The sequence below is a fragment of the Thunnus maccoyii genome, chromosome 20, assembly GCF_910596095.1.
Source record: "Thunnus maccoyii chromosome 20, fThuMac1.1, whole genome shotgun sequence".
NCBI lineage: Eukaryota > Metazoa > Chordata > Actinopteri > Scombriformes > Scombridae > Thunnus > Thunnus maccoyii.
The window spans coordinates 20,161,998-20,188,256 of NC_056552.1; the positions used below are offsets into that span (position 1 = coordinate 20,161,998).

The 26,259-nt window shown below is 42.1% G+C and overlaps 2 protein-coding genes across 7 annotated transcripts; one reads left to right on the forward strand and one right to left on the reverse strand.

Annotated features, from left to right (window-relative positions):
* Positions 1 to 6,698: 6,698 nt before the first annotated feature.
* On the reverse strand, positions 6,699 to 18,315 carry zc3h7bb (zinc finger CCCH-type containing 7Bb). Of its 4 annotated transcripts, none has more exons than XM_042398313.1 (21): positions 18,235 to 18,315; positions 15,687 to 15,748; positions 15,533 to 15,569; positions 15,004 to 15,201; positions 14,549 to 14,707; positions 14,223 to 14,363; positions 13,966 to 14,008; positions 13,617 to 13,858; positions 13,127 to 13,421; positions 12,520 to 12,578; positions 12,244 to 12,343; positions 11,794 to 11,955; positions 11,460 to 11,665; positions 11,234 to 11,334; positions 10,885 to 11,066; positions 10,479 to 10,558; positions 9,817 to 10,088; positions 9,447 to 9,552; positions 8,794 to 8,902; positions 7,962 to 8,095; positions 6,699 to 7,776 (listed from the first exon to the last, which is right to left on the reverse strand). In XM_042398313.1, exons 2-21 carry the CDS (start codon positions 15,743 to 15,745, stop codon positions 7,741 to 7,743), a joined length of 2,721 nt encoding a protein of 906 aa, XP_042254247.1. In that variant the 5' UTR covers positions 15,746 to 15,748; positions 18,235 to 18,315; the 3' UTR covers positions 6,699 to 7,740. The 4 variants fall into 4 exon arrangements, with proteins under 4 accessions (XP_042254247.1, XP_042254244.1, XP_042254246.1 ...); XM_042398310.1 differs by lacking the exon at positions 18,235 to 18,315 and adding an exon at positions 16,979 to 17,216; XM_042398312.1 differs by lacking the exon at positions 18,235 to 18,315 and adding an exon at positions 16,711 to 16,890.
* On the forward strand, positions 18,291 to 26,247 carry rangap1b (Ran GTPase activating protein 1b). Of its 3 annotated transcripts, XM_042398319.1 has the most exons (17): positions 18,944 to 19,053; positions 19,400 to 19,518; positions 19,638 to 19,765; positions 20,217 to 20,276; positions 20,381 to 20,560; positions 20,768 to 20,902; positions 21,570 to 21,728; positions 21,828 to 21,941; positions 22,025 to 22,124; positions 22,368 to 22,452; positions 22,577 to 22,742; positions 23,011 to 23,094; positions 23,240 to 23,342; positions 23,658 to 23,746; positions 24,503 to 24,624; positions 24,834 to 24,964; positions 25,821 to 26,247. In XM_042398319.1, exons 2-16 carry the CDS (start codon positions 19,407 to 19,409, stop codon positions 24,916 to 24,918), a joined length of 1,722 nt encoding a protein of 573 aa, XP_042254253.1. In that variant the 5' UTR covers positions 18,944 to 19,053; positions 19,400 to 19,406; the 3' UTR covers positions 24,919 to 24,964; positions 25,821 to 26,247. The 3 variants fall into 3 exon arrangements, with proteins under 3 accessions (XP_042254254.1, XP_042254253.1, XP_042254252.1); XM_042398320.1 differs by lacking the exon at positions 18,944 to 19,053 and adding an exon at positions 18,291 to 18,379 and having other exon boundaries at positions 24,834 to 26,247; XM_042398318.1 differs by having other exon boundaries at positions 24,834 to 26,247.
* The last annotated feature ends 12 nt before the right edge of the window (positions 26,248 to 26,259 follow it).

Here is a 26,259-nt window from a genome sequence, read left to right on the forward strand (position 1 = left end):
AAGAGAGAAAGAGAGATTTCAAGAGTTTTTATTGTCACATGCACAGCAACACAGCAGACACTGAAGGCAGTGAAATTTGGCTTCCTCAAGCTCTAGTTCCAGTTAGAGTATATAATAAAATGAGAGAGAAGAGGAAGATAAGAGAGAGACAAATTAAAATATATATATAAATATACAACATATTGCACATTGATGCGCAGGTGTGGTATTGCACATAAGTGATGGGTGATAAATACTTATGATAAAAATATAAATGTTGTCTAGTGAGAAAGAGACTGTGTGTAGGACAGGAAGAGAGAGTGTCTGTATGTGTGTGTGCTGGATCTAGCTCTGATGCTTCTATACAGTTTTCCTAATGGTAGCAGTGAAAACAGTCTGTAGTTGGGGTGTTTGGGGTCCTTGATGATTTTTCCAGCTTTCCTCATGCTCCTCTGGATGTAGAGGTCCTGCGTAGATGGTAGTTCAGACATGATGACGAGACAGGTGATACGCTGAGCAGCTTTGATGACTCTCTGCAGGACTTTGCGGTCCTGTTAGTAGCTGCCCCCATACCAGGCCATGATGCAGCCAGAGAGGACACGCTCAATAGTGCATCTGTAGAAGTTTCAGAGTGTCCTCCTGTCCATGCCAAACCTCCGCAGTCTCCTGAGGAAGACAAGGTGCTGGTTCACGGTCATCACCACCGACCACGACCGACCATCAGCGACTCAGTGTGAGTTCTTCAAGTTCACACTGATGTGGACCACGAGGAATCTGAAGCTGCTGACTCTCTCCACAGGCACGCTCTGAATGTAGATGCGTGTGTGCGCTTCCTGTACCTACCTGAAATCCAACACCATCTCCTTGATCTTGGAATTTGAGATAGAGGTTGTTGTTCTGACACCATGATGTCAGTGCTCTTACGTCCTCTCTGTAAGCTGACTCGTCACTCCTGGTGATCAGGCCGATGATGGTAAATGGTAAATGGACTGCACTTGGAGAAGTTCCACTGGATGTAGAGGTCCTGGACTGGCCTGACCATCGGGAGCAACTTGGGGTTCAGTGTTTTGCTCAAGGACACTTTGACACATGGACAGGAAGAGCCAGAGATAAAACTGCCACATTGGAGACCACAGACTGGGCCAGGAAGAGGTTGAAGATATCTGTAAAAACATCTGCCAGCTCATCTGCACAACCTTTGAGGACTCAACTGGGAATGCGGTCTGGGCAAGAAGCCTTAGGCCACATTAACTCCAGATCCAGAGTCACAGGAAAAACAGCAGTCCTCTCATTCTTTGAATGGGGGGAGTGTGTTTGCGGGGGTGGGGACTGTCTGGGGTTCAGCAGCAGCTGCTGTCCCTTCAAGAAGTTGAATCAGAAACCAGAATCAACTTTTGCTGAAATGCAACCCAACATCATGCTGCAGTGGCCAATTACGTAAGCTATCAGATCAAAGACGCCCACGGGAGGAAGAACTTTGTTTACCATGTAGCACCAGAGCTGAACAACCCTGCCATGAGGGAGTACAAAGATGTTACTCTGATGAGGCATATTGGCACTTCTGGCACAGAGGAGGTGTTGATCTCAAAGTGGGAGTAAAAGGTGTTAAAGTCATCTGCAAGAGGGACAGTTGCACCCCCAACAGAGCTGGCTCCCCCTTTGTAGCCTGTAATGGCTCTCAGTCCATGGCTCAATTCCACATTGTCCTTAGGTTAGTGGAGGAGCCTAAGTGGTCCTTGTACTGCCTCTTTGATGGCTTTCCTGACTTGATATTTGCTTGTTTTATAGTTCAACATATCTCTACCTTTGTGAGGAACCATGCATGTGTGGAGGGTATCATGAACCTTGCTGTTAATCCAAGGTTTTTAATTTGGGAACTTCTGCATAGTAATCCTAGGCAATCAATGCACCTACTGATGTATCCTGTGCCTTCCTCTATGTATTCAGTGATGTTGTCATCGCATGCCACCTCCCGGTCCTCCCATCTTGGATTCTGTATACCACCACTCAATCAACAGTGAGGTGCTCTTCTCTCAGCCATGGCGGCATTTGCTGCTCATGCACAGTACAATTACTTCTTCTAGAAGCTTAAGATAAAAAAACTATCAAGATCAAGACAGAGTGTTTTAGAATAGAAAACAATGAACTAATGACTATATATGTATATGACATAAATAAGTAACACATGAGGGTCCTTCATCACCTCTAAAAATGGACAAACGCTTTTTTTTTTTTAAACAGTCTGTTTATTAAATGCTTTCAAGAGATTTGGTCCACTTGTGTGATCATGAACTTCCAACCAGGGAGGAGAAAAGAAAAAACAAAGTCAAGAAGATAAAACAAAACGTAAAACAACAAAATGTAAAAATACAGTACAAAAAGAAGTCTTGTTTTTTCCATTTCTTACAACCCTGGTTTCTTCATCCAAGTTATTGAAAACAATTCAAATAACCAATAACTTCTCATTGAATGAAAACCGATTCATTAAGGATTTTTTGTGGCTGTGTGGGTGTGTGTTGGTGCAGGGAATCAAATGACACAAACTGTATCAGGGGGCAGAAGGGAGAGGTGGGGGTTAGGTCACATGAATATTTGCTGAGCAGAAACTTGTTTCATGGCTGAAAACCTCCATATTTCATTTAATGCAGCCAGGAAAAAACGTTTGTTTGTAGTAACTAACACTGATGCACAGACTCTGGTTAGTTTAACACATAAACCACTTGTGTCAAGAGAACTAAGACAACCTTTAAGTCAAGTGACATTTAGGAAAATCATACCCAAGGAGAAACAGTTTGCTATAACTTCATAAACTCATGAATGAATAAATGAATGAACACAATAACATTTTGCTGTGTGTGCTTTATCCAGCACAGAAGTTTGACATCTATAACAGAAATAAAAAATTCATTAAAGTCAGCATGAACCTTTTGCCTTGGAGAAATTAAAAAGAAAACAAGTGATTAATGCCAAAATGCCACAATGTCTGCCTGCTTATGCACAACATGAATTATTATTATTATTCATACTTCAAAGCTTAATTACTGTATGTAAAGATGGCACAGTAGGCCGTCTGCACATCAGAGGTATCATATACTGCAGCAAGCTTGAGAAGCTTAAAACACTTTAACTAAAATAACTTATATTTTTTTATGTTACAACCCTTAAAGTGAAAGAAACCTGCTTCCTTGACAGCCCTGACCATGCTATGAATCGCTCAGGAAGACATAAAGATAAACCAAAAGGGAACAATTTAACGCTTTAACGCATCAATGTGTTATCAATGTGCAAGTTTGAATATGTTGTAGTAACAGAGTGATTCTGGCATCAGAGTCAATGTCCGCTGCCCAGCAACCTTCAGGTCTCATGGACTGGTTTTCCTCACCAAATGAATGGTCAGTGGTGTTTAGTAAGGCAGGCTTACAGGATATACACATAACGTCATGTTGCGCACCAGTTTGTTTAAGACGGGCTAATCTAGTAAAAGTCACACTCTGTGGTTCGTTGAGTGTACAGACACAGCAGCAGCGACGTGCCTCCCCTCTAGGTTTGTGTCATGATTCGCCTTTAACAACACACACACAGTACATGCAGCACAGGTATCCAGTTTGTTTTTTTTGTTGTTGTTGTTTTTTTCTGTGCATGTCAGTTACATCATTAACACTGGCCGTTCTCCAACAACGGAAGAGGAGCCTCCCCTCAAATGCTCTGCAGGATTTCAAACACGGATAGACTATTTTTATAATCCACTCGTCATAGTGGCTAGTACCAGCCATATTCACAAATTCATGAAGCCAAATTGTATATTTTTTTGTAAATTAAATTGATGATGATTTACCTACTACAGCTTTTCCTGCCAAAATTAAGATTTACAAATGTTTGGCTGGTGGCGGCTGATGTTCATTTCCCATCTCAGCTGCCTTTAATGTAAATTATCCTGAACCGACATTATTTCAGTGGATAAAGAGCATTTGGGTGTGGTATCACTCTCCTAACAACTTGTCCTTTCCAACCCAACACCCTGAAAAACAAGATGGCAACACATTACTGAACACAGCAAACTTCTTCCACAGCCACAGAAAAAACAGCTCCACCATCTCTTATCTAAATTACCTTATAAGGGTGTCTAAGTATTATAATAGGTATCAGGTATCATATACTGTATATAGTAAGCAGGATTATACAATAGGGGTATGTATCATCTTATAGGTGTAGTATATCGAATAAGGCGCTATACGGGAGTATATAGGCCTCTATGTATGCTTTTGTTTCCAGATCTGTCTTTGCCTGATGGATTAATTTAAAGAAAAAAAAGCACAGCTCAGGCAGTGAGCAGCCAGCTCTGTTGGTAATATCACTGTGACACTGTGAAGGGGAAACAGTTAACAGTATATATAAATTTAATCAACTCTCTTTCCCCCCCCCCCCCCCCTTTGGCCAGCACCCAACTATCCTAATGCTTACAAACAGAGCTCATTAGCATGAATATATAGCAGGTCTACCATACTGTGTAAATTATGTTGTACTATCCACAACCTACAGCTGCTGGTGGCTGATAACTGGCTTCACCACCTGTAGGATTAAGACCTCAGGAGCCTTACAGTTAATATCACAAGTTTCCTGCTCACTGCCTCCCAGACAGAGCTGTGCACTGCTGCATACACAGACGCATATTTACTGTTAATTATTATATTCATACATGGATACATATATAAAGAGAGAGTTATACATTGCAATTAACATACATATATCCATAGCATATAGAAGAGAAATAGAAATAGTCAATAGATAGCAATCATTATCGTCATCATATTCATCATAATACTAGGAGTAGTAGTAATACGATCCCTCGAAGAAGCTAATACCTGGGCTGTTCCAGACGAGGGCTCGTTAACAATAATCCCAAAACCGCTGCTTAGCGTCCAGCGAAACTGACCTGAGATCTGCGTGTCAGGAGCTGGATGATTAAAAAACACGGCAGCCTTTGGTGTCGCAAACATGGACGAAATTGAAGGGACTGCAGACAAAGCTGGAACATCACAAGACACGTGTAGACTATCCTGTGGTTTTAAGACCTCATCTAAAAGGTTCGAAAATGTAACTTCTGAACATTTTTTTAAACGTTTTTGCTCCTACTGACCATAACATTCCTTTAGCGCTGGTTGAGTGTAACGTTATAGATTTTATGCACTAAGCCGATGGGACACAAACATCGACTGATATTTTAAATATAAAGTGCAGCTTCTTTCGAAATTTTGATCTACACCTTGCTGAGCGGTAAAAATTTCCCTTATTCTCGCTCGATTTTTGGCGCCTTCTGTGTTCCGTTTCGACACGTTGGGCGTGAAACTCAGATCGAGCTCTGCTGCAACCCCTTCATGCTAACCCTGCCTGGAACAACCCACACAGAAGGAAAAATTACAAAAGAATCATTAAGAAAAAAATAAAAATCACTATAGTCATCTAGTTCAGCGATACATGTCATATAGCAATACCTCAATAACAAGAAGTTCTATGTAATCAATACAGGTTTTTCAGGTTATGTATTTATTAAGCTTAACCGCTAAGTTATCAATTATTATTAGTAGTATACCATTATTCGTAAATATGTATAATATGTGTGTATATGTATCTGAATATAGACATACCTCCATCGTGTCTCCGTCCACATTAAAGGCTAGAATAAGATGGCCACAGATATCCTGCCTCTCTCTCTCTCTCTCTTTCTCTCTCTCTCTCTCTCTCTCTGCATGTTTTTGCATGTGTGTTCGTGTCACATGTTGATGTGTTGTTTATAGGCACAAAATGTGGTGCGAATTGTTTCCCGGTCTCAAGCTAGCAGGTTTCCCCATTATGAAAATGTTTCTTTAGGGCCTACCGTTAGCTATCAGGAACATGACATTTGGGTGCATATGAGGAACACAGGTTTCCATTTGAAGGCTGTGGGAGCATGATTGGTTTTAAGTGAAATAATGACCTCCCCCAGTTCGACTGAAGACGTGTCAACTTGCCCTTACTTTCAAATAATCTTAAATATTCTAACCATCACCTACAGAAAAATATATTCTTCATCATCTTCAATCTTTTCATTCATCATTTTATCCTTAAGCTTTTCAGTCTTTAAATTATCATTCATGTGAGCATCTTTTTTAAATTATTACAAAGCTCCTTCCTTTTTTTTTTTCTTTTTTTTTTTACACAACTTAAGTCTTCTGCAGTATTTTCACTGTGCTTCAGTCCAAGTGAGGTCATCATTTCTTAATGGGCATCTGCGGTCTGATCTGATCTATTGCTGAGAGCAGCTCTAGCCAGGACTCAATATGTGTGCTGCAGTTACTTCTTTTGTAGCCCTCCTACACCAGCTTCACATCTCTGTCAGCTGCTTACCAGCTCAGTGTAAAGTATGTGATGGTGAATAGCCCCTTTGTCACTTTGGCAACTGCTTCAAGCTAGTAGCTTTCTGAACTTTAGCCACAAACGTTTAGTTGCGATTTTTTTGTTGCCAAATTGTCGATTGACTCCTCTTTTAGCGAACCTGAGAGGAGCCGACGCTGAAGCCTGCTTTGATTCACCGGGACACCGGCTGACAGTGACTAAAAGGTTAACATGTGAGAGTGTGTACGTGTCTGTGCTCGTCCCATACAGGAACGGTTGGTATGATTACAGCACCAGCTATCGAGGGCTTTTTTTTTTTCTACCAATAAAGGTGGTGGTGGTGGGGGGGGGGGGGGGGGGGCGGGGTAAAACCGTAATGTTACACAAGTTTGGTTCTGGGCATGTAAGTATAATTACATACATTCCACAACCACAGCATTGTTCTTAAATGACCGATTTCCTCGTTTTAAAGGCCCATGCAGGCGTTACATTCATAGCATTCTACCAATATGGCAGACAATATAACAAGGAAGCACAACTCCCATTGAAGAAAAAAAAAAAAAATTATCTCCAGAAAATTATTTTGACCCTCTCGCTGTATTTCCACAACAGGAGGGAGATTAGGATTTGGTTATTTTGTAGCTTAATGAGGAGCGTCCACCAAGAGCCTCTGTGAACCATAATTCATAGTTCCTTCAGCCTCAATTGCCACCAGCAGCACTGAGAGCTTGGCATTTTTTTTGGCACTCTGAAAGTTGAAATATCAACTTTAAGCGTGAGAGCGCCGTTGCTTCGAGCGAGCTTTGAATTAATGCCAAGCAAAATTTAAGAACCGCGACCAGCGCGCCCATCCGAGAATCATTTCAGTGCTGCAAGGATTTCAAAAACAAAAAAAAAAAAAAAAAAAAGGAAAAAGAAAAAGAAAAGGAGGTACCTGGTGGACACAGATGCTCAGTCTCAATAGCACTAGGGAACGCTAATTGATTATTTTAGTCAGAGCAAAACTAGTTGTATGTGGAATTCCTGCAGTGTGATCTGCTGGAGGGGAACCTAAAGATGCTGTGTGTAACTGCGTGATGATATAAAACAAAATGCTGAAGCCAAGTCCGGTATTTTCACTAACAAAGCTTTTCTCTTCGTGTTAATCTGTGCCTATTATCTGTGTATTATATGCTGTGTTAATGTGTTTGTATGCCTGTGTGTGATTATGGAGGGGAGGGGGGGAGGGGGGTTTGACTGTTCGTCATCTGCTCTCACGCTGCTGGCTAGATGCTAGAGGAGGTCAGACTGGCAAGATGACAGACTGTTGAGTTGTAGCTGGTGTGGCAGGCCTGTCTCTCTGTCTGCAGCTCAGCACCGATCCGCTGCCTCTAGTCAACGCAGCAACACTCAGAGGTCGTCCCCGTCTGACAACCGCCGGCCTCCCTGGAACAATCGACACAGTTCAAATCTTTACTCAGTTGAATACAACACCTTCACATAGTAGTATGATTGAAAAAACACGTATTAATCCGTTTCTTCCTCATAATTGTCTGAGGCGTCTCTGGAGAAGACAAATGCGACATATTCTGATACCGCTGAAAGGTGCAGGCAGGTTTGATCTCACTCACCATGCTCTCTGTGTAATCTGCTGTTATGGTGACCTGCTTGTCCTCCGGGGGCGGGGTCACGACGGAGCTGTCTGTGCGTCTACTCTGATTGGTGAGCTGCAGCCACAGTTCGTACATCTGTTGCATGTCTCTCACTGCAGAGGAGCGAGGTAAGGAAGGAAAAAAAAAAAAAAAAAAAAGCTGAGTGACCTTGAATGCGGGTGTGTTATCTTGAACGACAACAATCAGACAATCAGTGTGAGTGGAGTGGAGTTGGCACTTCGCCCTAAACATCAATGTGAGTATCGGGCTTTTGTCTAGATTGTAATGGTGAGCAAACAGATCAGAAGATATGATTAAAAACGGAAAAACAGGCCTGGATAAATAAAACAAATCATAGCAAATGTGTCATTTTAGATATATATAGATTAGAAATCATAAATTACTATTTTAAAACTACAAAAAAGCCAACCAATACATAGATCTATGTGTTAATTACTATTAGTATTTTGATATTATTTTCAAATCCAGTACGTGAATCTACAAAGTTTTAATGAAGTGCAATTTATTACAATTAACAAAAGTTTAGGAATGCATGACTTGGTATAGCAGGTACTAGTCAATTTAATAAAACATCTCCTGATACTGAACATCATTCATGTTCAGTATAAACAGAAACCGTCTCTCAGTTTGTACTTGTCAGATAACAAAAGCTCGGCGACACAGTGATCAAATAGATCATAAATCACTCTTGCACTTTATACACAACTCTGAGCGTCATTCATACTTTGAATCTCTAAATGATCTGAAAAAAAAAATGCAGCGGTTTGTATGTCTGCAGACAGGAGCTTACGGCTGTTGTTCTTCATGTACGTCCACACGTCCCTCTCCTCCAGACTGTGGGCGAATGAGCAGTTTCCAATATAGTGGCACTTCTTCTGCTTCATCACATGCACACACATCTAGGAGACACACAGGTGTTAAGAGTGAAGGGTTCAAGAGTGATACTGATAATGTTTCTGCTCTGATGAACTAACTTACACCTTTCTTTTGTGAAAATGTCATTTTGTTGTTGTTAATGTCAATGGAGAACTACTGTCTCAACTGCTATGGTAAACAGTGAGAGTTAGATGAAAATTTGCCTTAAAATTATGACTAGAATGAGGTAATCCTACAGTTACTGGAGGACTGTGTTAATTAATACTTATTTTAAATGACCAACCTTCAAAAAAAAAATCTCTTGGGATTGAAAGCAACGTGACAACACGGTCATAGACACACATATAACCACAGAAGAAGACAGAACTGCAGGGGTTAGGACGTTTACTACGACACCTGTCCCTCAGGGCAAAACCAGAGTCAGATGTATTCAGCATGTGAGAGAGGTTGGATTCGACATGTGAGAGAGAGGTCGAGGGGCAGAACAATTGGCCGAGGGGCAGAAAGAGGGGAGAGAAAAATGTGTCTGAGGACTGCAGGAAAAAAAAAAAAGGGGGAGGAACTCACGTCATATTGCTGTGGATAGGTGCGGGAGAAAGGCAGAGGCCGAACGACAACCCACTTCTTTTTCTCGAATGATTTCACCAACAAGACTCGACGCTCCTTCGTCCAGCTGAGGAAGCGGAGAGCCAACATGAATTCAAACGAAGGAAACAAACAGCAGCGATAACTGAACAACAATCGAGAGTTTTATTTTGTAGTTTGGCACACAACTCTGTCGCTACTACACCAACCCAGAGTTAAAATGATTTACACGTCCTAAACGCACAAATCAAAGTCAGTGACATGTAAACTGCAATGTAGACAGTCAGCCATAAATCGCTTTGACTCATGGGAAAAAACGCAAACGGCCGTGCGTGTGCGAGTCCTGCCTCACCTGTGTCGTGCTTTGGCGGTGCAGTACTTGAGGTTCTTGTCGGGCTCGTTGACCTGCCCTTCTCTCCAGCACTGGCCGCACACAAACTTCATTTTCAGGTTGAGGGGGCGTCCCCTTCCCACCCCCGCTCCTAACCCTCCCACCCCCAGCCCTCCCACCGGGCTGACCCCTCCCCCGCCGATACCATCTCCCCCTCCTCCTCCGCCCCCGCCACCCATTCCCCCTACTCCTCCTGCAGGTACGCTGCTGCTCGGATGGGAGATATGGATGGGCTGAAAAAAAAAAAAAAAAAAAAGAGAGAACAGTTAACATTGATAATGCAAATCTAATTTGCTTTGCACATTTTGCCACTTAAAACATTCACAGTTCAATCCCCAGAGGACCTTGTGGCTTCAATGTACATTATAATAAACACGCTGTGTTTGCAGGTGGGAAGGCCATGAAGGATCATGTCCTCGTCATTGCTAGAAGCTCTCACTGCTTCTCTTTATGCTCTACAAGTGAACTTCTTTGATGCGAGGTGAGAAAAACTGGCTGAGGAGGTATGGTGCTGTCCTTCGCAGGCTAACGGAGTCAGGGGTCAACTGCAGTTCAGGGGGGGAAGTGGCCACGGTTAATCAGTGGGGGGGGAAAGTGTGAAATATCCAACTCTCCTGCCTCACCTTCTGCTGCTTTTGTGCGTTCTGCTCCAGCCTCTGCCAGTGTCTCTTGGACTCCTGCACCATCTCTTCATGAGTGATTCCTGTAGGAAACATTAGGGAAAGTACCTTAAGTGATTCATCAGTTATTTGACAAGTATTGATTATGATCTTAATCCCAAAAGCACCTTTTGCACATCAACATCTTAAAAATACCACATATATTCTAAATGTTTGTATGCCAGAACTCTATTATCCATCACAGAAAGCAACACTGTACTGGATTACATTTGATCACATGTGAAGCCTCAGTTAAGAGCAGAATATAATCTTCCCAACCTGGATCCCAGATAAAGGTTTATTCATACGACTGACAGATGGAGACATTTTTAAATCAACTAAAGATGTAACGTGTGTGTTTTTTACCCACCGGTGTCCTGCTGCAGGACCCAGCATTTCAGCTCTATGACGGAGTGTGCGAAGGAGCAGCTGTCCTCGCGCTGGCAGCCGTAGCGAACCTCGTGGCGGCACACGTCAAACTGGCAGAGGGGGTGCAGGGGACGCACCTTACTGTAGCGCACATTGGCTGACCTCACTACGTGCACCAGGCACCTGGAGTGAGCAGAGGTACATAATGATACGTTTTCATCTGTCAAATTCTGCAGACGGACAATAAGACTAAATGAAATTATGAGTGTCTTTATCACGCTTTTGATAAGCTTAGCGTAACAAAATTTGAGGGCGTTGTATTTGAGCAAGATTTTAAAAAATACACTCACTTGTTATCGTCGAACGGGTGTCGAGCTGTGAGGTTTGAACAGACTGCTAAGTTTTCTTTGCTGCGTTTGCTGATGATGCGAGGCTTACTGTCAAAACATTCCTGTAGAAAGAGGAAAAAAGACACTGATAAGTCACGGTCTTGTTCCAGCACTCCAGAAAAGTAAATCCAGAGAGAGCAAAAAAAAAAAAAAAAGAACAGGATTGCTTCACAGGCTGTGATCTCACCTCACAGAGGAACATGAACATGCCCATGTGGAGCTGCAGCAGTCTGGTGACGCTAAGCGCCCGTCTCTCTGTGCTGCCCAGCGGATCGAACAGCAGCTCTCGGCTCAGCGCTCCCTTCCTCTCCTGGGTCCACACGTCAATCTCCTCCTGGCAGTAAGCAAACGTACAGTTCTCCCCGTACTGACACTCCTGACGCTCCTGCACCTCTGTGGGACACGGAGAGGGGAGAGAGTGAGAATGTTAAAAGGAAAACATGGACACGCTGCTGTTTTCGAACTTGATTTTCCCCACCTAGAATATACAGTCAAGTGTTTAATTCAGAATGTAAACGTACCTTTACAGAGTACAAACGCCCCCAGGAAGTTGTTCCGTGCGGGCCGGGGCCGGATCCTCTTCCAGGTGGGGTCATCTATGTTTTTGAGGCGACAGAGCAGGACATCCCTCTTGCATCGATGAGCTGCCTCTGGCTGATATTTGTAGTCCATCACTCGCGGTCCTGTGAGCAAGAGGAGAAAGAAGTAGGTGAAATTACACCAAAAAAAAAAAAGAGCAATAACTACAAATCTTTAGGATTTTTGTGAGATGAGATGCATTCTGTCCTAGTGGTTAGTGTTTGAGGCGGTATGTCTTTAATGACTTAACACTCCTTAAAAACAATGCTTGACTATTTCACACATAACAAACAGTTGGTGAGCTAAAAGAGAGGGCAATGCTGCAACATCCTACTGTGAACATTTGGAGAAAAAAAGAGAAAGACACTCAAATGTCGGCCACTTGAACCAACCTATTCGGCTGTAACAGGCGTGACAGGCCTGCCGAAACTCATGCGTGGCTGCTAGAGGATTCCTGGAGAGCAGAGACAGGTTGGTTCCTGCTGGACCATTCTGCAGAAGAAGATGAGGAGGAGATGTGATATAAAACATAAAGGGCAACATAGCTGCATAGTCAGAAAAGGCTGTTAAATAATGGAGCAGTACCATTAACAGCACAATTTAAAATCTGAAGAAAAAAAAAAGAGAGATGACGCAAAGAATGTAAGTAATGTGTGTTTGTTACTCACTGCATGTGCGGCACTGTGGTTGCGCATTCCAGGGATGAAGCTGTGACACACTCGTCCCCCTGAAGACCACAGACACAAGGACACTGATGTCAGACACCGTATTTGAAGGGTGCTGACTCACACTGCCTGCTGCTGCTGCTGATGCACGTCTCAGGTTAAAGCCAACTCCCTAAGAGCTGTGCTCTGGCAGCTACGCAAGAGAAGGCTAAGACGCTGAAACTAATACTGCTCTTGTTACTGCTGTATTACTGCATGTCGTTTCTTTTAAGCTTTAGCTGACACACTTATCAAGATAAAAACACTCGCTCAAATTCATGTAACACCATGTTTTATGAGTAAACAACAGTAAGATTCATATAGCTGAAAGGCATAGTGTCTTCACAGTTGCACTAGACAACCTTAAATACATATATGAATCCATGTGTATCTACTAACACTTTACAGGATTTCTGGTTATTGAAGTTTAAAATGTGCAAAATTATCTCTCTCTCATCTGGTGCAACCAACGTGCTATGACAAGTTACTGCACTGCAACACTAAAAAAAAAATATCAAAGATTGTTATCCTTGAATGAGATAAAACACAATGTTTCTTGTCTTTAGCTCACCAGGGAGAGTGTACTCAGACAAGGAGTCCAGCCCGCCAGCGATGACTCCCGCCTTCCCTTCTCCATCCGTGGCCCCAGTGGAGAATCCTCCCAGTGCGTCCTGCGCCTGGGTGGAGCCCTGGTCCCGCTGGACCAGCGGCGAGTAAGGCTCCAGAGGAGGCATGTCACTGATGGTGGAGCTGAAGAAGGCAGGGGGAAGCTGGGGTGACGGGGCGGGAAGGCTGGGGGAGTAAGGAGGCCGCAGACCCACTGCTGTGTTGGGAAGGTTGGTGGGGATAGCACCCTGGACTGGATTCTGGACCAGGAGACAAGACAGAGACGAGGATTACTTCACTCACCCCGACTAAAAATGCAAATATAACCCTGCTGGCTGACAATCAAATCCCACCAGAACCCTCACTCTGCCTTCCATCTAACACATACTAAACAGAAAATATACAGCCATGGCCCTACAATGGTGCATGATTGGTTGATTCTGCCCCTCAGTCACCTCACTGACTTTCTTGGGGATGCATTCCAGCAGGCTGTCCAGCTCGTCCTTGATGACGCTGCTGCTGCATTCGTCCATGTGTTCCGACACAGGGACAGAGTACGGCATAGGAGGCAGGGCCTGGCTGCTGGGGCTCTCCGACAGGTCGGTGCATGGTGTCACCACTGAGGTCGCGGGGTCGTCGCTGACGGGGATGGGCGTGGCCAAAGGCGCAGGGATGCACTGTGCGCTGGAAAGGTCCGCTGAGGAGGAGGAGGAAAACAGAAACGGAGATGAGGGGATGAATGTGGGAACCGGATGGGAGTCTGGGAGGGAGCGGATGTGTTTATGGTTTGCCAGTTTGCCGTACCTGGTCCAATGTCACGTAGAGATTCCAGCCCATTGGAGGACAGCTAAAGAAAAGACAAAGAAAATAGCAGATTCTAATTCAGTTAGCACATCAATAATATGTAAGGTTATATTCAGGCCGACTTCAGCCCTTTAAGCAACACACTCCCACCTCTCTCCTCTTTTACACGACCCTTTGCATTTTCTCTTTTTTTTTAAACATACGGCAGTTTTCAGTCTGAACACTCACTAACTCTACAATGTGACAGCAGCACCCACCTCTCCTGTAGGTGGGGAAGTCTCCCCATGACTGTCCCCTTCTGTCGCCGTGGACTCTGTCTGAGGGCTGACGTAAGCTTTACGGCCCTTGAGGCCCAGTTTATTGGCCAGATCCTGGGCCAGGTCGCTCACCTGCCTGTCCTGGAAGAACAAAAAAGAAAACAAGGGGCGCCGTTTACCACTACTTCTACTGAAACTAGAACTGAATATCTTATTTATCAGATTTCTGCTTGCACTAAAAATTTAATTTTAATGGCGATGTTTTACATTCTTTATTATCTGTCAAAATGTCTTTGGCATCAATATTTTAAGTGTTGATGACATACGTGTGGTGCTGTGAGGAGACATTTGGTTCCACACTCGTAAGCCTCTCTGAGTCGTCCCAGCTCCCTCAGACAGAGCGCTTTGCGGTACAAAGCCCTGCGACTACCTTCTGACACGCACAGTGCACTGTCACAGTCCTGAACACCGCGCTCATACTCCCTCTGAGACAGGAAAAAATAGAGTTAGGAAAAAAACAGACAGAATGTGAAAATTAGGAATCAAAGGTTGAGTGTCATTTATAAATTAAATGGAACAAGATCCTACGAGTGGTGGCGTGCAAAAGTAGTGTAATAATTACTAAGTCACCACATGTGTCGTCTGACATCATTTTAAAAACAGTTTTTGACCAAACAAACAGTTTTTGTCCTTTTAAAAGTGGAACAGACATCCACTCCCTACTGTGTTTTCTACGTGTCCACATAAACATCTGCAAGTGACACAACCCCTTCTCACTCACCGTCTGGTAGTAGGCAGCCGCCCTGTTGACATACAGGCTCTCAAGCAGCTCTTGGGGGATGACGAGGGCCTCAGCCTGGGCGTAGCGGGCGACACTGATACCCTCCCCATACTGCTGGGTGGCCTGACGCCAGTCCCCATCTCGGTAGCAAGAATTGCCCTCATCCAGCAAGTGACACACCAACTGAGTCAGAAACGCCTGAAGGGAGCGTGCAGAGAGAGGGCAAAGAGAGATAAAAGATTGAATGATGAGAGGGTTGAGAGAGGGAGGTAAAGGGCAATGTGAAAAAAAAAAAAAAAAAAAACAGGGAGGAAATATGAGAGGATGAGAAAGGCCAAGAGGAGAAGACAGGAATTAGAAAAAGATTGAGCACAAGATAAATGACAATGTCAAGGTCTAAGAAATAACGTGAGGATGTGTATGTGTGTGAGGATGGCTGCACTGAAGCACACGTGTATATAGTAGGTGCACTATATTAAATCCACAATTGTAAACAAAAAAAAAAAAGTAGAAAAGGGTCGTTTCAAACCTCATAACTCTCTGGCTCTGGGAAAGGTAACGAGGACCTATGGTGAGAAAATAGGGAGGCTGTCAGTGTTGTCCATGTAGTAGAAGTGTGCACTTTAGTCGCAGTGATAGGCATAAAGGAGACATTAAAAATTAAATATTATTAATTTACTTACTGGATAAAACTCATTGCTTTCTGAATCTCTTCTCTTCGCTTCTGTCGTTCAGGATCCATTGCCTGAGGGTGAAGACAAGGTTGAGACTCGCAACTAGGGCTGCAACTAACCATTGTTTTCATTATCAGTTAATCTGTTGATTATTTTCTCAATTAATCGATTAGTTGTTTGGCTTTTGAATTGTCAAAAAATTGTGAAAAATGTTGATCATTGTTTCACAAAGCACAAGGTGACATCTTCAAATGTTCGCTCCAGTTTCAGTTTACTATCATAGAAGACTAAAGAAACCAGAACATATTCACATTTGAGAAGCTTAAATCAGAGAACTTTGACTTTTTTCTTTAAAAAAACACTCAAAACGATTAACTTATTATCATAGTAGTTGGCGATTCATTTAATAATTAGCAACTAATCGATAAATGGACTGATGTTGCAGTTCTACTCGCAGCAGCTTAAAACTCAAACTTATTGCACAAACAGCATTAACAACTTTGACAGCTACGGTAACAATACACACCTGTATCGTTAGTATCCTTATGGATAAGATTATAGCTCGTAGTTATTAAAAATGTTTGCAAACACTGCTAACTGTTTGCAGTGACAAGCAAAGGCCTGCCATTGAAACACGCTGAGCAATCATCGGACTTGCTTAAACAAAACAGCGGGGTCAGCTAACGGTGAGGCTGGCTGCTAGTTAGCCTCAGCTACGTTAGCATTATGTTAATCTGAAAGTGACGCTGGACACTAAAGACATATTTGACGCATAATCTGTGGGGGGGTTTTGGAGAGGGGACATCTGAACGGTTCACACAAGTTCAAAACGTTAGCCACAACAATGTTGGGGAAATGATAGCTAACGGTAGCATATGCTAAGCAGGCTGAAAAAGATCGACAATTAACGTTACAACTAAACGTTACATCCACTACAATGCATGTAACTAAAATAAACAATTTGCATCCGATAAGCTGCTAACAGTCACTGACCTTAGTGTAACGTTAGTTAACACTACCTGATTTTACTTACCGGTGGTCAGGATTAGCCAGCTAACGCTAACCTACTACTTCTTACTCAGGCTAAAGGCTAATCACTGAAATTTAGCTTCACTACATAGAAATGAATAAAGTTAGATTATCTTATGAACATGTAGAGTTTACAGTTTACAAAGAATGGCTGTTGAGCTGACAGACACTGCACACACACACACACACACAGTATTAACTAGCTACTAGATAAGTTAGCTGGTTCACTATTTAATTCACTAGTGAAGCCCCCAGTTAGCAGAGCGACTCACCCACAGTTCAGTTATTACGCTTTTTCAGGTCAGACACAGCTTCACAGCGCGATGGCGATATTGATAGGAAAAAACAAGCCAGCCAAGTATCAATCAATATCCAGGCGCATATTTGTAAATGTAGTGTTGCTGTCATTGACGTGTGGACGGAGCACGATGCTGGCTGTTTTGAACAGTGCAGTATCGCAACAAGTATCCAGGAGAAGCTCCACCACCAGAGGACAGCAAAACCTGCAAAAACTGCGCTATGCATTGATTTGGCAGAGCTGTATTTCACTTGACATGTTGCATGTGCCAATTTAGCTTTATTCTGTAGTTGTGGAAAAAGGATTAAATCCTTCTCTTGGTCATTTAGCCTAAGTATTGTAATGTGTATAATGTTGATAATGTACATAGATTGAATTCCATTTGCATGACTTTTTATTTTTCAGTTATGGAAAAAGCACAGTAGCCTATTAAATATTACAGCACACTTCACACACTTGTAATGTGTATAATGATAATAATGTATATAGGTTAAATTCCAGTTGCTTGACTTTTATTTTGGTGTGTTTATTCCTCTTAGTTCTTATCTATTAGCTTGTTTCCTGTATTGCTGTAACATGTGAAATTCCCCCCTGGGATCATAGTCTTATCTTATCTTATAATACCACAGTATAAAATTACTTCATGTCTAGGTCCAAGCTGTACTCCAAATTGTACATAAGTAAAGTACTCGAGTAAATGGGCAAAAATTATTTGTAGCCTGTTTGTAATTATGTGGTTTACCCTTCACAATCTTGGTAATCAGCAAAAGTTCTTACTTTATAATTAAATATATCTGTATTGGATTTATTTAGAGACTAAAAACAACATTAAACACATGTGCGGCACACTGTGTCCTGTTACACTGGACCAGCACTTATCCATTCAGAGGCTATATCAAAGCTATTGAAATCAATAACTGAAATTTTCACCTGATTTGTATTCATTATTGACATTAGAAACAACAATTTACCGCTATTGTGAATGTGAGATTGCACGATGTGTTTGGGAATATACACCATGTTAATTCTGAAACTGGGCCCCTCAACAAGACAATAAAACATGACAGGTAATAATGCAAGACTGTATTATGGCCTTTATCATTCCAGTTGATATTGTGCTTAAGTGATGAATGTTCTCAAACAAATTTACAATCAATTCAATAATTGGAAACCAATTAACACAGAGAAAATATAGAGCTTTTAGGGCCCCCAAAGGCATGGGATAGTCACCTGCTTTGGCCAGTTAGTAATCAAGCCTTTCTCAGGTGCAGGTGTGTCTCTGGCTGCAGGAGGTTTGAGCTGTGTTTCAGTCTTCTTTAGGTCATCTTCTCCGCTCACCTGCAGGAGTGGCTCCTCTCTGTCTCCATCCTTACAAGTGGGCGTCCAGATGAACCTCCTAAACACCTGCCACATCTTTACAGTAGGGAAACCAAACACACAGGCAAATGCTTCTTTAAATAGCGACCCTAACCTTGCAAAAGCAGTCAAAGTTCCTCGAACAACTTTACTGGCACTTCAGTGACAGTCATGCAGAGTGAGGACAACAACTTGCACCAAATACCTTCCTGGTGTTTTCTAAAATCTCCCTTCTACTAGAAACGTGTTACCTGTCCAGCGTGTTGCATTTTTCCCGCTTTGGCGTAACGTCGGCGCAAATTTAGGCGAATGTAAACTTTCAAACCATGTATTTTATTTTGATGACACGTTTAGCAAAGCATCGATGCCCCTAGCTTTACATAATGACGCTAAGTAGGCTAGTTCATGGGGATTGTAAAGAATGGAAAGGTTTGTTAGGTAGCCTGAATTAAAAACAGAACAGAACAAACCAAAAAAAAAGATAATATATATATATAGCATACAATAAAGAGCGTTGACGGAGAAACCAGCAGGCGGCGCTAGCACACCTGTAGATGAATTCTAAATGAGGTGAGCGGAACCAATGAAGAAGAAACCAGGCAGTATGACGTCACGTGGTTTAGCAACCGGCGCAAAAGGAGCGGCGTGTGTGTCAAAGCTATCACTTCATTTCCGTGGAAATTACTCTTTGTGGTGAGGCACAATGCTTGTTCACAGTTATCTGTCGTCCTAATGACAACTTTATGACTGAGTCGGAGGCTGGGAAACACGATAATTAACTTTGATATAGTCACACCAGTTTTAATTGAGCTAACTGTTACTGTATGTTAATACCAACTAGCACCTGTAAAGCTAATAGCTAACGTCATTGTTATTAGTTTTTGTATTGATAAAGTAAATTATCGGCTTAAAGTGTGTCATAGAACATCATTTGTCAGTTTTGGGTATTAACTGCTAAATTAAATGCCACTTCTACTGGTTTGTATGCTGAAGAATGTGATTCTTCTCCCTAATATTTGACTTCTGGATGTCTCTATAGAGTCGTTATGGCTTCAGATGACATTGCTCAGCTGGCTGATGCTCTTTCCAAGACCCATGTCGGGGATGGAGAGTTGAGCTACAAAGGCCTGGGACTGAAGCTGGACAATGCTGAGTCAGGTCAGATGCTTGGCAACAGCAGAGATGGATTTCAGTGCACTGTCGATTTCACATGAGTGGTCCCTGTAAGTGTTTCCTCTTCAGATCTGATAACCTGCTCTCTCTCTCTGCTCTTACAGTGGAAGAGCTGGTCCGTGAGATCGAGCAGTACCACAGTCTGAGAGCTTTGCGCCTGGAGGGGAACACTGTGGGAGTGGAGGCAGCCCGAGCCATCGCCAAGGCTCTAGAGAGCAAAGACCTGCTCCAGGTACTCCTCACTTAATGGTTTCAGGTCCCTGAAAAGTAAACATCATGGGCCATACCACAAATTTCAGCTTTAATCTATCAAGTAGCCTAAAACCAGGGAAGTTGTCATCATCACTGATGCTCTTAATTGTTAAAGATCCCCTACAGACATGTTTTAAGATGTATATAAAAAATTTGAGTGGAGGGGACTTTGAGAACTTTGAATCAATGTAAGGAGAACAATATCAACATAATAAACATTTTGTGTCAGGAGTAGGCTGATTATTATACTGCTGAACAGCTAAAATCTCTTCATGTTTTTGTCAATAAAACTTAGAATTTGACTAATCATGCCAACTGTCAGTACTTTCACAGTACTTTTACAAGTTGACATTATTGTTCAATATGCAGCCTCATAGTATTGATACTGCCTTACTGTTTACATTCTGTTAACAACTCTTTGTGTCTTTCAGAGATGCTATTGGAGTGACATTTTCACCGGGAGGCTACGTTCTGAAATCCCAACAGCCCTGGTGAGAATTTCACTGGTTTAATAAAGGTTTTTTATGGATGCATGTATAGTCTCCTGCTTTTAAAAAAAAAATCTCCACATGTCCTCTTTTTGTGCTTTCATCAGAGGTCCTTGGGCAATGGATTAATGAGTGCAGGGGCCAGGCTGACCGAGCTGGACCTGAGTGATAACGCCTTCGGGCCAGACGGTGTGAAGGGAATCGAGCAGCTGCTGAAGAGCCCGTCCTGCCACACCCTGAGAGAGCTGAGGCTTAACAATTGTGGCATGGGGATCGGAGGAGGAAAGGTAAGCTCTCAGGCAGCCATGCTGAATGCCTTCATGTGTTTTGACTCATCACCGTTACTCTGTTTGGGGATAAAAGTACTGAAATCTGCTATTTGACAGTGCACAACAAACAAAAAAATAAAGAGTAAGCTGCTGTAAACATGTTTCACAGAGGAAAGGTATCATACATGTTTGCATGACAGTGACGGTGTTGTATGGTTTGTGTAGATCCTGGCTGAAGCTCTGATCGAGTGCCACAGACAGTCGTCGGCCCTCGGAGCTCCACTCAAACTGAGAGTGTTTATCGCAGGGAGGAACCGCCTGGAGAATGAAGGAGCCAGCGCCCTGGCCAAAGCCTTCCAGGTAAAAACACACAATGCATGGACTATAACTAGACAGCCAAAAACTGATGACGTTACAGCTTTACATTATTAATATTTGTTAACACTGTCATTGTTGTGAGTACAGTTGTTATCAGCTGAGTGACACATAACACAAACATTTCCCATGTCATTAATAATTTCATAAAAATTAAAACATATGAAACACTGACTGTTACATCATCTGATAATCAAGGCAACATTTCAAATACAGCTGAAACGATTTTCTGAAAATAAACAAAACTATTTTGATTTAATTGTTAGTCATTTCTCAAGCAAAGCAAACAAGAAAAACATGCCACAAACCAGTTCCAGACCCCTGATTTTCTCTGTTTTATATATTCATGAATTGAATGTCTTTTCATTTTGGACTGTTTGTGTTTTGTTTTTGTTTCTTTCTTCACCATTTTTCACTTTTTATATAACTGATTAATTGAGGAAATAGTCGTCATCTGTGTCTCCATCCAGTTTTTATGTGTGCTGATATAGTGTGACTAATACCTACATCATAGGTACAAAGTATTATGGCCATTTTAATTTGTTCACATGTTTTAAAATCACATTTGTAAGAATCATAACAGCCTTGATAGAAGCAAGTTATTAATAACAGTTTCTTTAACCTTAAACGCTGTTCCGTTTTCTCATGTAAGCTGATGGGCAGCCTGGAGGAGGTCCACATGCCCCAGAATGGAATCAACTACGCAGGTGTGATGGCGTTAGCCTCAGCCATGCGACACAACCCAGAGCTCCGTGTCCTCAACTTCAATGACAACACCTTCACAAAGAGGGGAACGCTGGCCATGGCACAGGTGAGGCCTGTTTATTCTCAGAAAACACCTACAAACAAGGTAAATATAGCCAGTGTGCTTGAGCCAAACCCTTTTTTCACTCCTGTCCTGGCCACGCAGGCTCTGAGGCACCTGAGGAACGTCCAGGTGATCAACTTTGGCGACTGTCTGGTCCGCTGTGAGGGAGCTATCGCCCTCGCCGCAGTCCTGAGAGAAGGATTGCCCATCCTGAAGGTCAGTCATCAAATCATCAAAGTTCAGGCGTCTGTGTCAGTGTGTGTCTGCTCCGTCAACTCTGTCATGTATCTCGTCTTCAGGAGCTCAATCTGTCATTTGGTGAGATCACTGAGGCGGCGGCGCTAGTGGTGGCTCGGGCTGTCATGGACAAACCACACATGGAGAAAGTGGATCTGAACGGTACACACACTGATTTTCTCAATATCACTGGAGAAGAGGCAGTTACGTGCAGGGTTCCCATTGTAATGAGAAGTTATGGAATGTTCTTGGAAAAGTGTTAAATATGAAGAAAATATTGGAAAAGCTGTTAAATTTGAAATACTGTATAGTAACCCAAGTATATGATTATTGTAAAACCATATTGTTTGAAGTTTTTAATAATGAGTAAAGGTTGAGAATGACTCTTGTCTGTGACTCTGACAGGTAATAGTCTGGGAGAGGAGGGCTGTGAGGCTTTGAGGGCAGCTATGGACAACATGGACAAAGGAGACATGCTGGCGTCACTCAGGTAACACGTGTGTGTGTTTGTGTAATATCAAGTAAACAAAAACATCTTTCCTGAAGCAGTTCATTGAACACAAAAAATAACATTTACTGAGTGGTAAAATTTGATTCCTTTGACCTCACTTTAGTGATGACGAAGGAGAACCTGATGACGAAGATGATGAAGATGACGAAGAAAACGATGATGATGATGCGAGTGACAACTGTGATGAAGATAATGAAGAGGACAGTGAATATGTGAAGGAAAATGGCATGACAAGAAAAGAAGACAGTCCTGTTAAACCTCAGAGCCCAGTAAGACCACATAAAATACATGTTGCATTACATGTATTTACCAAACAACCAGACACAGAGCGACAGACATTTGATTTTGGGTCTATTTTGTTTATTAACAAGCAATATCGTGCATAAATTGATAGCTTGTAAATGAACTGTTTAACAAAATCATTTACATCAGAAAGATATTAAACTTTCATGTTGGTAAACTGTGAACTAAGCATCATACTGACATCACCCTCAAATGTTTGCGTTTCAATCATTTTGGCTTTGTGTGGTTCCTCAGGCAGAGGTCATGTCTTTCCTCAGCTGCCCGTCTGCTGAGAAGCTTCTTCAGCTGGGAGAGATGAGGACAGATCTGCAGCAACAGGTGGGAATTCAAAAGAAAAAAAAGTGAAAATAAAGTGTCCCAGCAGGTTGTCTGTGTTCGTTGTGATGTTTAAACTGCTGGTTCGGGTGTACAAACAGAGTTTGCAGTGAATAGATATGCTGAGACTCTTCTCCTCTGTCACCAGGTGGATGCATCTGACCCACACAAAGCCGCTGATGTGCTTCTGAATATCGCTTCTTTGTACAGCGAGGAACCAGAGACCAAGGTAGCCGTTCTGGAAACTACAGGTGAATAAAACACTGCTGTCTCACTTCCCCTTCTTCTTCTTATATTGACCAAGCTCTAATTTTTACAGTAATTTTAATAATATAATACAGGCGCACAGTATCTGAAGGCGACACCTTTCTTTAAATAGCTAAACAATAACAACACAACTGTAATTATACAGATTTGGCCGCACAAGAGTGTTGTATGAAGTGTTCTCTTAGTGGTTCAAATATTTGTTTTAAGTTGATGGATCTCATCTTTCTGCAGTGATGTCATTTGTATGAGAGTTACCCATACTGCATCATTTCAGTGACTTGTATTACTGTGTAACACAGACGCGTTGCTGAAGAAGCTCCTCTGTGGTTCAGCCCTCCCGTCATACTGCTTCCTCTCCACGCTGCTGGTCAGGATGGGGCTCCTTAAGGTACAGTGCTGTTACAGCTTCCCCCACACACATCCTCCACAGATCGAAGTGGCTAAAACAACTACATTGACTGCAGCATTTGAGATGTTTCAGTCTGGACCAAATCGGTGGCCTGACTGCCATGCTAGTGGCACAAAGAGCTTTTTTTAACAAACACCTCAGAAACACACTCTTCATCTGTATTAGACTGACATGCTGTTCCCTCTCCAAGGTGCTGAATCTGCAGCTGAAAACGCTCCCTAATTTTAGAGATTGGGTTTGCATTTGATTCCTCAGATAAACTCTGTGCTTGAGTTCTAGTTGCTGAATCTGATGTGTATCTGAAGGATTTTAGAGACTGAACTGTCACTATATGATTCCACAGAAAATATGTGGTTCCAGTTTTTTTTTTTTGTTCGTTTGTTTTTGCTATTTTGTGCAAGCTTGATCACAAATCATGAAGTCAGTTTCTGTAAAGTAGTGTTTGTGGATTTTCCATGCTGGTGTGTGTGTGTGTGTGCCTTTGGAGTCCCCCTGCTGTCAAACCTTATGAACTGCATTTTTTTTTTTGTTCAGTTTGTCATCTTATCTTGTAAGAAGTAAAAGAAAAAAACAGCTGATTCATTCATTCACATTTTCTTTTCATGTGGCTTAAAATCCTCGCAGAATTTTTACATTTGTCACAATGTTGCACCGTTTTACATTTATCTGTCTCACAGTATGAGTTCAATCTGTGTCACTTGATTTAGTTTTTTACTTTTCTGTTCTGTGTTTCAGGGAGAGGGGAAGACGAAAAAGGCGTCGCTGATCCCAGGTCAGCTGTTGTGTTTGGAACACGCCGTCCAGCAGGATTACTTCCCCCAGCACCACGCCTCGCTGCTTCACACCTTCCTGTCCAAGTAGGACAATTCTTTCTTTTATCTACACAAGTATCTGGCTTACAGTCAATGTGATTGTTTTGGGGTTTTGTTTTGTTTTTCATTCAAACTTAGTGACAAAATGTGTTGTCCCTTTTTTAAAGTTAATGAAATTGTGGCCTGTGTTTTTTTTTAGAAGGATGCATATTACAAAAGTCTTATATGTTGTATGTTTCTGTGTGAATCTGCAGGAACGGTGAGGCTCTCAAGTCCTGCAGCAGTAGCAAAGAGAGGCTGAGCTCTGCTCTGGAGAAGAGGTGCCTCGACCAACACTGATCAACCACTGCCAGCACCGACACACACACACACACACACACACACACTGTACAGACATCCATCTTTTCACCAACAGGGAAGCTTTTACACTTGAACAAGGGACAAAGACGACCACTGATCTCCACTCTTACTTGTATATTTTATGAAGACATGACAAAGACTGTCCAGGACGTCTTCTAATTTTTATTTTTCTACTTACGCTTGTGACTTATATTTTTATAGAAAATAAACATATAAATGATAAAAATATAGAACTTCACATCAGTTAACCTCGAGGTTAATGTGTAAAAATCAAACTGATTGTAACTTGGAGTGGAGCTAACATTAGACGATATCAGTCTGGCACCTTGTGTAGCATATTGCTTTGCATTTAGCGAAGCAAGTCATTTTATATAGTTTCAAAGTTTACTGTTAAATCTTGGAACAAAGCAGCGCACCTCTTTCAGAATAAGGTGAATGAGGTCATTTCCAGGTCTCGGTGAGTTTGGAAATTGGCAAAGTAAAGCAGGTATTATTGAAATGTTCTACAGATTTGCTGTAGTGTCAAACTTGTATCACACATGCTCTGATATTTGTCGCTGTCAAAACTTCACTTTGGAGTTTTGAGGTATAATCAGTAGGCACAAGACAATTATTCATGTAAATCATACAGAACAAAAAAAGTCTTTAAATCAAAATAAATCAGTCAGAAATAAAGACCTGGCTTTATTGTTCCATTTTATCAATATGATGCATTACACACTGTTAATGTTTGTTGTCGTTGCTTATCTGAAAAGAATAAAAAAGGAATGGAAACAAACTTTTAGGGCAGACTGTCCAGTCAGACATCACGCTGCTTTTGCTCGTAAGGTTCAGTCAAGTCAGAGCGCTGTGTGCATCAGACTGTGAGCAGGAATGAGCTTCACACACACACACACACATATACACACACTCATGAACTTGAATACACACCGCATGTGTGCATCACCCTGCACTGAGCACAGTCATAACACTGCACAGCTCAGGGGACCACTATCACTTTTACCTGCTGTTTTTTTTTTTTTCTTTTCTTTTTGTGATCCATATTCAACAGTCTTAGTGAAAGCTCTTGTACGACTTTGTGTTACACGCATTCAGTCGCAGTGCATTACCTCATATAGCCGTTAATGCTTGTCGGTAATGTAATAGAGCATTTAAGGGAATAAGGTGAGAAAGGGATATTCTTTAATGACATTTAGATAATCTTCTGAATAACATAGACAATGAGGATCACATATATATTGTCATGATGTTTGTTTAATGTTTTGTACTGAAGCTCTGTCATAAATTTAACTAATCTAACAAGGCTGACTCTTGGTCTGT